The following is a 14,165-nucleotide window of genomic DNA, read 5'->3' on the forward strand; positions in this document are numbered from 1 at the left end:
AGTCAGTCACCTTGGAGCCCACTCGCCTGGTCCCATTGTTTTCCCTGTCCCTTCTCCTGAGCGCCCTTTGATTTCTCTCGTTTCTGAGAACAGTACACCCGTTCATCTATTGTAGAGTAACCCCCGTGACTCAATATTACCATAGTGCGATGTCGTTTTGTGCTATTTTGAACAATTAAAAGACTTTTTTTGAAATAACCACCTGCTCTCTTACTGTGTCCAGGGCTCCCAGGGAGGAGGCTGGAGGTATGACACCACCGCCCACCCCCATGGCTCACCAAACCTCTGGGACCCTCTTGCTCAAAGGGCAGTGAGCAGGGTTCCCATTGCCTCCCAAGTTTCAAGGCTCCGCTGAGGCCTACAGCCCTGGGGGCTGAGCTGGGCCAGGACCTGGTTCCCCACAAAAGGTCCCATAGTAGCCATGGTTAGGAGTCGAGGCCAGGGGGCTCCCTGGGCAGTTGCTGCCGATTCCCTGCATAGAGACCAGATCACCTTCCCTCCCTTCCCCACTCAGAGGACAGGGGACTGGGACACAGGACTGGCAGGTCACCAACATCTGGCCTCCTTCAATGGGTGGGGAGGGCTGAGCTGGGCTCTTTCCACTGAGAGTTCAGGTCCCCCTGAGTGTCTGCTCCCCCAAATAGACCTGTATCGTCCATGGGATGGTTCCTGGGTCTGAGACTCAGCAGGTGCTGTGGGAGTGACTCCTCTCACTGCTGACTTCCTCATGTGCACGAGTCAGGCTCCAAAAAGAGAAGGAGCAGAACTATTGAGCAAACTGACAGTCCAGCTGTTGGTGGTATCGCTAGTGTGGGTGGTATAGCCAGGGTTAAATGGATGGGACGAGTACTTTGTGCTCTTGGTGCTCGTGCTAGGGACCCAAGGGATGTGGGGAGATATCCTCAGCCTCTCCTCGTCGCTCCATCTCTGCCCTTGGGGTGTGTGTGCCCACATGGTGCCAGCTCATGGCCACCTTTCCTGGGAAGCGTCCCAGGGCAAGCCTCTCCCTGGTGCTCACTCCACTGGGTTCGCAGTGTCTCCTGTGCCCTGTCCTGTCGATCTTGATACCAGGAACCATGGCTCTGTCTTCCCCATGGCACAGTTCTGATCTGATTGGGAGCCCAGTGGTCGGGTGGGGGGGGCAAGTGCCCTTCAAGTTGGAGCAGTAGGAGCAATGCCAGCCAGCTGGTGCAAAGGGTCCATGTGGGGCTGGCCCTAGAGGGGTGGGGCCTGTGCATATGTGCCAGGCAGCTCTGTGGCACTCACCTCCACCATCCCTCCGCTCACCTGTCTCAAGGTGGCCTCCAGGGCACTCCGGGCCATGCCATATAGCATCTTTGGTGCTGGTTCACATCTGAGCACAGCACTCCGCAGCCTCCTGGGGAGAGGCCTGTGCGTGGGGAGAGGAGTGGTGCCAGTTCTCTGCCTTAGGACTGGCCAATGCCCCATCCACTGGACCCAAGGCCAGGGTGCTCACCCACAGAAACCTTAGAACCTTCCACATACCAAAGGCTTGTCCTTGGTTAGGCATGAGGGGGACAGAGTGCAAGGAAAGCAGGGGAGAGGCTGGATGTGAAGGGATATAGCATAGATAATGACATGCATCTGTGAGCAGAGTGGATGGGTGTAAGCCCAGCTGGACCCAAAACCAGGACCTCCCCTAAGCATGAGCTGGGGCCACCACCCTCAGCTGCCCTGCCCTGCCCAGGCCCCTCCCCCACTACTCACCCCAGTTCACTTCAAGAGTGGGGAGAGGTGGCTGGGAGGAGCGGGGTGTGCGGGAGCCAGCCCCGCGTTCCCCGGGGCAGCCTGTCCTGCCAATTCACCCAGTATTTCCCATCCTGAGGATCTCGAACCGAGTGCGCCCAGCAGTGGTCACTGCTGCTCTCTGCCCCACTCTGCGGCCCGAGGGTCTCGGCCTGCGAGCGTGGGGGCAGTGCGGGAGCACGGGGGCGGAGCCGTGCGACAGCCAAGCCCCACCCCCAGACTCCGCGGCACCTCCCAGAGGAGGGGGCGGGTGGGGCGCGGCTGGGTCAGCTGAGTGACAGTCACGGGACCACAACCAGCTCTGTCTGGCTTCCTGGAAGAGAAGGAAGGATGAGCGGGGGTCTCCGAGTGTGGCAGGCCAGTGGTGGGGCCCGTAATGGGGAGGGTGTTGTCCTGGAGAATTCCCAGGGCGGTGGGGTCAGTCCTGGGACCGGTCCCGGGCCAGAGGACAGCCCCGTGCAAGGGTGTGGGGAACCCTGAGGTCTGGGTTTCGAGGCCTGGGGGCCTAGGGGTGAGGGCTCAGGCAGCCCTGAGGTCCCCTGGAGCGTGGGGTGACCTGGGGCACAGAGGAGCCTGTTCAGGAGGTCGGGACCTGGGAAGATGGGGAAGTCTGTGGGGAAGTTGGGTCTCCAAGTTCCGAGCTCCCCCAGGACATGGAAAAGGAGCGAGAGGCTCTGCAGACCTGGAAGCAGCGTGTGGAGCAGGAACTGGACCGTGTGATGGCTTTCTGGATGGAGCACTCTCACGACCAGGAGCATGGGTGCGCCTCACCTTTCTGGTGCCCCCAGCAGGGGTCTTCGCCCTTCCTGAGCCCCCACCTCACTCTTGGCTGACTCACATCTGCTGAGCCCAGCAGAGTAGTGGACCCGGTGGATGCAAGGCCCTTTCTCCCCTTTGCTAATACTGTGCATCCCACAGGGGTTTCTTCACATGCCTCGGTCGAGATGGGCAGGTGTATGATGACCTCAAGTACGTCTGGCTGCAAGGGAGGCAGGTAGGGGATGTGCCCAGTCTAGAAGCTCTCCCAGACACAGAAGCTGGAGTCAGCTTGGCCTGTCCTCAGTCTGCACACACAAGGCCGGTCATCTGCACACTCTTCCTCCCATGACAGGGGCACCTAAGGACTCCTTCTCCTCCCAGCCTTGAGAACCCCCACGGCTCCCCACTTCAGCCATATTCCGTCTACTCCCCCACAGGTGTGGATGTATTGTCGCCTGTACCGAAAACTTGAGCGTTTCCGCAGCCCTGCACTTCTGGATTCAGCTAAAGCAGGTGCCCCCTCCCTGTCCCCCTCTCCCCAGAGGCACCCCCAAGTTTACTCTAGTTCCTAGGGGGGTCTAGAAGCAGTGAAGGGCCTGGGGGTGTCCTCACCTGAGTTGTAGCATGCCAACTTCCCAACCACCAGGTGGCGAATTTTTGCTGCGTTATGCCCGGGTGGCACCTCCTGGAAAGAAGTGTGCCTTTGTGCTCACGCGGGATGGCCGCCCGGTCAAGGTGCAACGGACCGTGTTCAGCGAGTGTTTCTACACCATGGCCATGAACGAGCTGTGGCGGGTGACTGGGGAAGCGTGTTACCAGGTGTGCGGGAGGAAGTCTGCCTTGTGAGTCTCCGTGCCCTCACTAGAGCTGGACATGGCCACCTGGTGCATTCCTGTTCTTTGTGGGCTCTGTCTGCAGGCTGGGTCTGTTGTCAATGTCAGCCCTTTCTCTGGGTCCCCGTGGCCCCAGGGCTTCTGGCAACGCCCCCCTCATTGTGCTGTATTGTGAGGGGTGCCCCCTCCCTGCAGTCTTTACCTCTGAATCCACTCACAGAGCACAGAGAGACCAATCCACAGCCAGCCCTGGCTGGAAGGGAGCTCTCCCTCCTCCCTGCAGCCTGTTGTGCTTTCAGACCCGACCTCACTGCCTGGGAGTGGCCCGCACCCACAAACCGGGAGCCCCCCGAGGCAGGGTGGGGCAGATCCACCCCGGGCCGCAGCACCCAACCCCTGCCCAGGCCCAGAGGAGGCTCTTGGTGAGGGTGTCCTGTGAGTGGGTGGGAGCACAAGGCTCTGCCACCCCAGGTCAGGACCTGAGAGACCAGACCGCACGGGCTGCGGCCTCGGCCTGGGCCTCCCCTCGCCTCCCTTCTCCTCACCCAGAAGGAAGCGGTGGAGATGATGGATCAGATCGTGTACTGGGTGCGGGAGGATCCGTCGGGGCTGGGCCGGCCCCGTCTCCCCGGGGCTCCGGCCTCCGAGTCCATGGCGGTGCCCATGATGCTGCTCAACCTGGTGGACCAGCTCGGGGAGGCGGACGAGGAGCTGGCGGGCAACTACGCGGAGCTGGGGGACTGGTGTGCCCGGAGGATCCTGCAGCACGTCCAGGTGGGGGGGGGCACGCCCAGGGGACAGGAGGCTGACCCTCAGCTGCCAGGTGGGGCCCCTCCTCTGCCTACACCCACCCCCCCAGCTGGGCCTTGGTGGCCCCCTCTACAGATGGGGGGACACGGCGGGGGTGAGGGGCCTGGGAGCTTGGCTGGGGGCCCAGGAGCCTAGACCCTGGGAAAGGTGGAGGGCCCAAGCGCAGGAGGGAAGGTGCCAGAGGCCCTGGCACATTAAAGAGCAGGAAACCCAGCCAGACCCAAGTTCTCCGGGCCTTTGTGGGCAGCCCAGCTGACCTCATCTCAGCCCCCATTCAGTGTGTCACCCTTCCCACCTCGGGGGCCCAGGGAACGGTCAGAACCCATTCAGGCCCTTGGGCCCCTTCTCAAATGCCCCGTCTGAGCCAGGCCTGCCCAGGACTGCAGATGACAGAGGGGAGGGAGGGCAGGTGGGCAGGTGGGCCTTTCTGGATGGACGGGCAGGAGCTGAAGGCAAATTTACCTTTTCCTGTTCCTCCATCCTTGGCAGAGGGATGGACAGGCTGTGCTGGAGAACGTATCAGAGGATGGTGAAGAACTTTCTGGTTGCCTGGGGAGGCACCAGAACCCAGGTGAGTAGAGTAGCCTGGGAGTGGCTCAGGAAGAAGGGAATGCTCAGTCTGGGGTTCTCTGCTGCAGATGTGGGGAGTGCCTGGGGGCTGCCTTCCTCCCTCCACTCTCCAGCTGCTGCTGAGGACCAGGCAGAGAAGGCAGGACAGGCCTCCCAGGCTGGGGTGTCAGTAGCAAGAGAGTGAGTCTGGGGTAGACTGGGAGGGCAGGCTTTCTGCAGGAGAGTGGCTGTGCCATGAGCTCAGAGCAGCTCCCACAGTTCGTGGAGGAGGAAGGGAGGCACCTGTGGTCAACACAGGAGGAGGGGCCCTGGCTGCCTGGGGGCGGGCCTGCTGCCTGTCTTAACCCGGAGTGCTCACCAGGCCATGCGCTGGAAGCTGGCTGGTTCCTGCTCCGTCATGCCATCAGGAAGGGTGACCCCAAGCTTCGAGCCCACGTTATCAGCAAGTTCCTCTTGTTGCCTTTCCGCTCTGGATGGGACCCTGACCATGGAGGCCTCTTCTATTTCCAGGATGCGGATGGCCTCTGCCCTACCCAGGTGGGAATGTGCCCAGGGCCACATGGCACTAGCCTGTTCAAGGCTTTCTTCCCTGGGAGGTGGGTCCTGTCATCACCCATTTCGTGGAGGGGAACCTGGGTCTCAGAGTGACGAACTTGCCAGTGTGGCCCTGGTGGTAAACTCTTGACTTCCTCCATTACGGAGTGCAGACAATGCCAGTTCTGAGACATATGTCCCCTTCATCTTTGCAAGGCTTTCTGGGTGATTTTTAAAAAAGATTTTTATTTATTTATTTGACAGAGAGAGAGACAGCCAGCGAGAGGGGGAACACAAGCCGGGGGAGAGGGAGAGGGAGAAGCAGGCTCCCCGCGGAGCAGGGAGCCCGATGCAGGGCTCGATCCCAGGACTCCGGGATCACGCCCTGAGCCGAAGGCAGACGCTTAACGACTGTCGAGCCACCCAGGCGCCCTTTTCCGGGTGATTCTAAGGTGTCAGCAGCGTGAGCAGATTTGCACCCTTATGTCTGTTGCCTCTGCTTGTGTTTTGATCCTGCTGAGATCTTCAGAGGTGACTGACCGTGCCATTGGCAGGAGCTGGTGTCCAATGGACTTTAGATAGGCTGACAAGGCAGACAGGGTTTCGATTCCAGGGTTAAAGGGGAGGCCACTCCACCCTGGCCCTTTGGAAGGGGCTACTTGGGGGTGCATCCTGGTCAGGAAGCTAGGGGCCCTTCAGACCCTCAGGGACATCCATCCCGTGATGAAGCTCCAAGTGCTTGGGCCAGTTGGAGGCTGAGCCACGATCAGGAGGATGGGGTGGCAGAGGGTGGGACCCAGGGCACTTGGACACCTGCCACTGCTCTGCTTTCAGCTGGAGTGGGCCATGAAGCTCTGGTGGCCACACAGCGAGGCCATGATCGCCTTCCTCATGGGCTACAGTGACAGTGGAGACCCTGCCTTGCTGCACCTCTTCTACCAGGTGGCTGAGTACACCTTCCGCCAGGTAAGTGCCGCTTCCTGGGCCATAGCACACTCTGGGCTCAGCGCGGGTGTGGTGGAAACAACAGGCAGCCATTCCTCTCCAGGCCGGCCGCAGCCAGGCTTCCTTGGGCTGTGGGAGGAGGCTAGGCCGAGGCCCAGGAGGCTAACCCCCTTCTTCTTCTCCTCGCTGGGCATGGTCCCTCAGCTGGCCTGAGTTCCTGGAGGTCTGGACCCTGGTCCCCTCCATGCAGTCAACGGAGCAGCCCCTGCCCCTCTGGAGCTGGTGTGTGTGTGGGGGGGGGTGCAGACTGTAAACAAGTAAACAAACAAACATGTAGATGGCAATGACAGCTTTGGAACATAGATCAAGGTCAGGGGACTGGGGGGCGAGTGGGAGGGAGCAAAGGCAGAAGGGGTTGCACTGCATAGAGGAGTTACCTTGTGGGATTTAGGCATTACTGGGTGCTGGAGCTTTGGGAGGGGAGGCTGTACAGCATGGGCAAAGGCCGGGAGATGGGTGAGGATGGGGGCCTGGCCTTGGGGGTGAGCTGCAGTGGGTGGAGGGGTCAGAGCCTGGGCTGGTCGAGCAGAAGAGGTCTGGGCTGACCACGATCACTTGGGTGTCATGAGAATATAGATGATACAGTGAGTTGTGAGGGAAAGTAAGCTTCGGGGAAGAGAAGGGGAAGAGAAGAGGGAATAGGAGGGCCCGTTGAAGGAGACAAGAATCAGCTGTGAGGTCGGAAGGAAGCCTGGGGTCCGCCAGAGGCCAAGCACTATGAGCAGAGTGATGTACCAACTGCTACTCAGGGGTCACCATGGGCGTTGAGCCCGGTGATGAATGAAGATTCCTGGTGTGTTTCTGGCAAAGCCACAATCCACTCCACTGGTAATCCCAGCACAGGAGGGACTATAGGTGGGCTTATTCTGGGGTGTGTGGGCTTCAAAACCTGGGAGAAAATTACGTCTTCATTTGCACTAATCTCTAATTGGAATCCAGCGTTCACTTCCACAGTGGTATTAGCAGTGCCAGACTTTGCTATCAACAGAGATCCCAAATGTGTTCATATTACAAGTACTGCACAGACACATCACTACCTCCAAACACAGGAATCAGGCAGGAGACCTGAGGCTATTATCTTAATACTGAATGCACTGATAAAGAATGTGTGTTAGAGGCCACCAATTTTAACTGCATAAAGTGAAATTTAAAGAATATATTTCATTTCTTGTAAGATTACTCATTTGAGAGAGAGTGAGCGAGAGAGCATGAGTGGGGGAAGGGGCAGAGTGAGAAGCAGACTCCCCACTGAGCAGGACTCTGGGGATCGTGACCTGATCCCGAGCCCATCCCCGAGCCCGAAGGCAGACGTTTAATCGACTGAGCCACCCAGGTACCCCAAGAATACATTTTATTTTTAAAGAAAGATTTATTTATTTTAGAGAGAGAGCGAGAGAGCGCGTCTGTGCGAGCAAGCAGGGGGAAGGGGCAGAGGGAGAGGGAGAGAGAAGCTCCAGCGGACTCCTTGCTAAGGGAGCAACTTGCTACAAAGTTACATGAAGGTCAGCACCTCCACCAGGATTCTCATTCTTTCTTTAAATCAGTTTTATTGAAGTACAGTTTATACACAGTAAAACCCATGCGAAGTGTTCAGATCATGGCGATACAGCAATGTATGCATCTGTGTAAACACATCTGTGTATGTATCAAGATATAGAACATTTTCGTCATCCCCAAACAGGGTGCTTCTTAGACCCTCTCTGTAGTGTTTCAAGTTACAGCCTGTGGCCCCCCTCCCCCAGCGGGTTGTTTAGCTGCACACTCCCATCCCAAAGCAGAAAAAGAAAAAGCCCGACGCCTTCATCTTTGTCCTGGACGCAGTCTCGCCTTTAAAAGCACTGATTCTAGAGCCACGTTACCTGGGGTCAGACCGGGCTCTGACCCCGCGGGAGCGGTGCGGTGGGGACGGTGAGCGACCATTTTCCTGGCCTTGTGGCACTTAGGAGACTCCTGCAGGCCCTGGCTGTCACTGTGTTGTTATTCCAGTTTCGTGATCCTGAGTACGGGGAATGGTTTGGCTACTTGAACCAAGAGGGGAAGGTCGCTCTCACCATCAAAGGGGGTCCTTTCAAAGGTGAGTGGAGGACAGAAAGGGCGGGGGCCGCAGGGGCTTGGGGCAGTCGGCTGCCCCTAGGCCTCCCAACCCGCTGTCCGGATTCTCCCCGCAGGCTGCTTCCATGTGCCGAGGTGCCTCGCCATGTGCGAGGAGATGCTGGGGGCCCTGCTGAGTCGCCTCGCCCTGGCCCCGAGTCCCGGCTCCGGCTTTCCTCCCGCCGTCTCCCCCGCCCAGCAAGGCGCGAAATAAAACTGAGCTTGATGCACTGCCTGTGTGCATGCGTCTGTGGGATCGCGGGAGAAAGGTGGCGCGGAGCTGGCTTGAGAGGACCGGCTTACCCAGACCCAGACCCGTGCCCTCCCGGCGCGCCGGACCGCCCCACCACTCTGACAGACCCGCCCCGCGCCGTGCGGGGGCTCGCCCGGCCATTGGCTCGCCCTACGCCCCGCCCCGCCTCGCGGACAGGCCCCACCCCCGCACTGGCCTCCGCCCCAAACATTGGCCCAGCGGCCGCGAGGGCGGGTTCGGCGGCGCGCACTTCCGGCCGGTGGCTGGGCCTGGCGCGCGCCGCCCCTTCCGCCGCCGCCCCCGCGATCCCGGAGACGCAGCTCCAGCCCCAACTCCAGCCCCAGCCCCAGCCCCAGTCCCGGCCTGGCCACCCCGGCGTCCGCCTTGGAGCGCAGCGGCAGCTGACTGCGCGTTTAAGACTCGCTAGGAACCGGGTGCCCCGCCGCCGTTATGAACATCCGCAATGCAAGGGTGAGGGGTAGGGGCGGGAGGCTGTCCGCGCCGCGTGGGTGCGCGGCCCAGTGGCCGCGTGCGCATGCTCCCGAGGGGCCCGGCCGAGACCCGGGCTGGTCGCCCTACACGCCTGCGGCCTCAGGGCATGGACAGGTGAAGGCCACAGCCCCCGTGGGGCTGGACCTACCGGAACAGGGGTGTCGGGGCTCAGTTGCATGATGTCCCGGAACATCTTGGCGCTCACGTCCATTCCTGCAACAGATGATTTTTGCACAGTGGCTGTGCGCCAGGCCTGCGCAAAGACAGATAGTCACAGCGCCCGCCCAGCCCCGCGGGGGTGGGGATCGGTGCGAGACACACAGGGAGCAGGGTTCTACCGCGGCTGAGGCCTACTTAGCACAGCCCCTGGCCTGACTGCATTCCACTGCCCGCCTTCCCCGCAGCCGGAGGACCTAATGAACATGCAGCACTGCAATTTGCTGTGCCTGCCTGAGAACTACCAGATGAAGTACTACTTCTACCACGGCCTCTCCTGGCCCCAGGTGCGTGGCTTTGCAATTTGGGGGTGGGGAAAAAACCAGGCCAAGGAAAATCCAAGTGGGAGGAGCAACAGTAGGGTGTGTGGAAGGAAACCAAGCCCCTGGACCTAGAGGTCAGGAGCTGTCACTAAACTCGCCACAGTGACAGGCCGGCAGTGGGACCAGGGGTCTGCCAAGGGCTCCTCCAACTCTGACAGGAGGTTGTTTTCTAACTTCTCTCTCCTCCCTGTTACCTAGCTCTCTTACATCGCAGAGGATGAGAACGGGAAGATTGTGGGGTACGTCCTGGCCAAAATGTGAGTCACAAAGGAAGGAGGCAGAAGCCTGGTGCCAGAGTTGGGACTGGATTGGAGGGGGGAGAGGGGCACCGACACCACGTGTGTCTGGTGGATGCTGCCCTGTATTGGTTTTTCTTGTTTTAATGAATTAACCTATTGGTTTTTAGTTCCGTCTTGGGTTTACAAAATCAGTGGAAAGTATTGAGTTCTCCTACACCCCCTGCCCTTTGACTCCTGGTTTTCTTTATCACTAACACCTTGTAGTACATCTGTGACCGTTGATGAACGGTCGCTACATTACTAAAGTTCATAGTTTATATTAGGGTTCACACTTTGTGTTGTACCATCTGTGGATGTGGACACATGTATAATGACATATATCTGCTGTGCTAGAATCAGTAGTTTCAGTGTCCTAAAAATCTTCCGTGTCATTTCATTTCTCCTTCCCTCTCCCCCATGCCAACTACTGATATATTTACTTACTGTCTCTGTAGTTTTGCCTTTTCCAGAATGTCATATGATTGAAATCCTACAGTATGGGGCCTTTTCAGATTGGTTCCTTTCACTTAAGTCATGTGCATTGAAAGTTCCTCCATGTCTTTTCGCCGCTTGATAGCACGGTCAGCATTTCCATTGACACAGCGCTTGTAGTTTGGCTGCGTGACGTTTTCCGAGTCCCAGCTCTCCTCCACCCTGGGTCTGGGGGAACTTTGGAACCACCAGAGGAGTTTGTGCCCCTTCTCTGCGCATGCACTGGGAATGTGGGCTAGTGACTGCATTTGCACCAGGCTCCTTTCTAGCCTCTTCTATCTTCTTGCTCTAGGGAAGAGGATCCAGATGACGTGCCCCATGGACATATCACCTCGCTGGTATGTAAGGGCCCACCCAGGTTCTGGCAGGGGTGGAGGTGGGCTTAGTTGGGGCAGCCCTCGAGGTCCCACCCTTCTCCCACCAGGCTGTGAAGCGTTCCCACCGGCGCCTCGGCCTGGCTCAGAAGCTGATGGACCAGGCCTCCCGAGCCATGATAGAGAACTTCAATGCCAAATACGTCTCTCTGCATGTCAGGAAGAGGTGGAAGCCAGGGCCGAGGGAGGGAGAGGGTCAGGGAGGAGATACTGTTTTGATGTGGGTCTTGGGGTGCCTTGGCTTTTGGAGAAGATCTGGGAAGTGGGATTAGTGGGGAGGGGGGCACAAGGAGGAGGGGCCGGACCTGGACATGCTGTCCCTGTGTGGCCAAGTCTGTGCAGCTCAGCAGTGCCTTGTTCCCCTGCAGTAACCGGGCCGCCCTGCACCTCTATTCCAACACCCTCAACTTTCAGTAAGTAGATTGAGACTTTTCTAATAGAATGGGGTGGTGCCAGGCCTGGCTCATCCAGGCATCTGAGATGGGCTGAGCTGCCTTCCACGTGGGGGTGTGTGGGTGGCTGGAGGAAAGACCTGGAGTCGGCTGAGATGGGGAGTAGGCTGTGGACTCCACACATTTCCAGGATGTCTCCTCCAGTCTCTGTGGCGACGGCACCTGCCTGCTGCAGTCAGCTCAAGGCATGTCGTGATGCAGGAGAGTGTTTGGTGTGTCTTGCTGTGTTGTTCGATGCTGGCTAGGGCTGGGTGAAGGGCACACAGGCTTCTTGGTAAAGGTTCAGGAGTAGAGGTGAGAGCCCAGGACAGGAGCAGAAGCAGGGTTCAAGGTGACCTGGCACCTAGAAGCATCTAAGACGGACCAGGAGAAAGGAGAATGTGGTGCTACACAAACCTAAACATGTCCAAGAGCAATGGAAGGATCTAGAGTTCCGGGGTATCGCGGTGGATGAGGGCAAGCCCATGTGGGGACATGGGAGTCTCTTTGTGCCTGGCACAGGACAGAGAAAGCCTGGCAGGGAATTAACGTGACCAGTACATGGTGGTGAAAGCTGCTTGAAAGTGAGGCTGGGGATGGAGGGCCCACAGAGACAGCTTTATCTTCAGTTGGGGGGGGGTGAAGAGGGACTGTTGGGAAGGGCATGCAGGGAGGGATCTCTGAACTGGATGTAGATGTCTCTGGTGGCCAACAATTCTGGGGGCTTAGGGCTGCCAGGCCCTTCTACGCCATCAAGTCCAGCGCCCCTTCCAGCCAGTGGCAGGGTACCTGAGTCTGCACATAACCCCCTCCACACACACAGGCTTGGCCCTTAAGCTGCTCAGGGCAGGGGTCACATGGCCTGGCCACGACTGTCAGGAACAGAGGCCCTAGCACCTGTCCTCCTCAGTTCCAGGTGCGAGACATGGGAGTCAGCCTTCCTTGCCCAGTAAGTGACAGTGAACAGGGCGTGGAGAGAAGGGCCTGTAGCTCGTAACAAACTACAGAAACACATCCTCACTAGGGACACAGGTTAGGGACACAGGACAGTGGCAGCCCCCAGAGGCATAAAGGCACTGGGTGCTACTTAAGGCTTAACTGCTGGAGAGTGCAAAGGGAAGGCCACATTGGAAATGGGGCTTGCTATCTCCAAAAGGGTTCTTCAGGGGAAAATAGATATGCTGCCGCAATAGCAGAGGATGCCAGAAGAGTGGGGAGAATTTGCCCTCTGATTTGGGTCGTTCTTTTCTGCATCTCCCGTCCCCAGGATCAGTGAAGTGGAGCCCAAGTATTACGCAGATGGGGAAGATGCGTACGCGATGAAGCGAGACCTCACCCAGATGGCTGACGAGGTAAATGTCCTGGGGGGTCAGGGCCGCAGGCCTCACACAGGAAGAAAGGCCAGCAGGAAAGGCTCTCCATGTCCAGAGGCGAGAGGGACTGGTGCCAGCATCTGCGTCTGTGGTGCTGGAACTCATGGCTCTCCTCACCTCAGTTCCTCAGCCGACAGGTGGGGAGCTGGGCTGTGGCAGGGCTGTAAAGGAGGCTCTCGTCCCAAGATGCCATTCTCTGCAGAAACCTGTACTGTCTAAGGCATGATGGCAGAAGGGAGGGAGGAGGCCCTTAGATGTGCTGAGAACTAGGACCCCCAGGGTTCAGGGGTGAGACACAGCTGGGCAGAGGAGAAAGTCAGGGTCCTGCCCAGCTTGGGTGGCAGGAGAGGGCCCACGTGGTCTGGAGACTTAGGCCCTGTCTCCTTCCTCCTGCGTCTCCCTGGGCTCCCGGTGGCAGCTGCGGCGGCACCTGGAACTGAAGGAGAAGGGCAGGCACGTGGTGCTGGGCTCCATCGAGAACAAGGTGGAGAGCAGGGGCAACTCACTTCCAAGCTCGGGAGAGGCCTGTCGTGAGGAGAAGGGCCTGGCTGCTGAGGATAGCGGTGGGGACAGCAAGGATCTCAGCGAGGTCAGCGAGACCACAGAGAGCACCGACGTCAAGGACAGCTCAGAGGCCTCTGACTCCGCCTCCTAGAGCCTGCACTTGTTCCTCTCCCCACCCTGATCTGCCCATCGTGTCCTCGCCGCCCCTCGAGGTTTCACAATAAACTTCACCCGGTGGCCTTGGGGAGTTTGTGTGTGCGAGTGTGCACATTGGTGGGGTGGGTAGGGGACTGCCTTTCTCCAGCCCCTCTGTGTTCCTGTGGATACAGACCTCACAGCCTTTTGGCACCATGTGACCTGCCAAGCCCAAGTAGAAGGGAAGAGCTTTGTCAGGGATTTAGAGGTGGGGCTCCCAAGATTGATGGCTTTTGGCGCCTTTGGGCCCAGGGGAGGGAGACCCTGGAGTTCTGGAAGCCAGTCCCTGCCAGGGAGGCAGATGCTCTGCCTTCTGAGTCCTGCTCTGTTGCTGCCTTGCTGGGCTTCTGATTCGTAAAATCGAACTGTTCACTGGGCTTATCTGTTGATGTCCTGTCTGGTAATGTCCCAGCCAGCTACCCAGTTGCCCAAGCCCTGGCAACTAACTGTCCTTAATTCCTCTCTTCTCTGCCATGCAAAAGGTCAGGAAGTCTTGTATGTTTGATTACTGTAATACCCATGGAATCTGCGCCCTTAACCTAAGCCTTCATTTGGAAATCGTTAGTAGACTTTATTTTTAGTACAGTTTTAGGTTTACAGAACTGAGCAGATAGTATAGTTCCATGTACCTCCCTCCCCCTCACAGTTTTCCCCTATTAACATTTTGTATTAAATGTTGCATTTGTTACAGTTGATGAGCCAATATCGATACATTATTAACTCTAGTCCAGGGTTTACATTTCCTTCTTTGTGTTTTGCATTGTTTTTTGACAAATGCATAATATTATTTCATGCAGAATATAAGCTCCGTTTTTTTAAATTGGAGTATAGTTGGCACACCATGTTGCATTAGTTTCAGGTGTAC

The 14,165-nt window shown here is 58.1% G+C and overlaps 2 protein-coding genes across 8 annotated transcripts; both read left to right on the plus strand.

Annotated features, from left to right (window-relative positions):
* The first annotated feature begins 2,013 nt into the window (after positions 1-2,013).
* RENBP (renin binding protein) lies at positions 2,014-8,600 on the plus strand. Of its 2 annotated transcripts, XM_045788476.1 has the most exons (11): positions 2,014-2,124; positions 2,418-2,527; positions 2,686-2,761; positions 2,964-3,039; positions 3,173-3,345; positions 3,909-4,133; positions 4,659-4,740; positions 5,101-5,276; positions 6,108-6,239; positions 8,265-8,352; positions 8,447-8,600. In XM_045788476.1, the coding sequence occupies exons 1-11, from the start codon at positions 2,098-2,100 to the stop codon at positions 8,581-8,583; spliced, it is 1,302 nt and encodes a 433-aa protein (XP_045644432.1). In that variant the 5' UTR covers positions 2,014-2,097; the 3' UTR covers positions 8,584-8,600. The 2 variants fall into 2 exon arrangements, with proteins under 2 accessions (XP_045644432.1, XP_087716368.1); XM_087860242.1 differs by lacking the exon at positions 2,418-2,527 and having other exon boundaries at positions 2,038-2,124.
* Positions 8,601-8,885: 285 nt separating this feature from the next.
* On the plus strand, positions 8,886-13,352 carry NAA10 (N-alpha-acetyltransferase 10, NatA catalytic subunit). 6 transcript variants are annotated; one of them, XM_087860244.1, is made up of 8 exons: positions 8,888-9,093; positions 9,519-9,617; positions 9,852-9,892; positions 10,716-10,761; positions 10,848-10,963; positions 11,166-11,210; positions 12,496-12,579; positions 13,004-13,352. In XM_087860244.1, exons 1-8 carry the CDS (start codon positions 9,073-9,075, stop codon positions 13,254-13,256), a joined length of 705 nt encoding a protein of 234 aa, XP_087716370.1. In that variant the 5' UTR covers positions 8,888-9,072; the 3' UTR covers positions 13,257-13,352. The 6 variants fall into 6 exon arrangements, with proteins under 6 accessions (XP_087716371.1, XP_087716370.1, XP_045644438.1 ...); XM_087860243.1 differs by having other exon boundaries at positions 8,891-9,093; positions 9,852-9,910; XM_045788480.2 differs by having other exon boundaries at positions 8,892-9,093; positions 12,496-12,580; positions 13,020-13,352.
* Positions 13,353-14,165: the final 813 nt, after the last annotated feature.

Source organism: Ursus americanus, chromosome X (assembly GCF_024610735.1).
Source record: "Ursus americanus isolate L20-20 chromosome X, mUrsAme1.1.p, whole genome shotgun sequence".
Lineage (NCBI taxonomy): Eukaryota > Metazoa > Chordata > Mammalia > Carnivora > Ursidae > Ursus > Ursus americanus.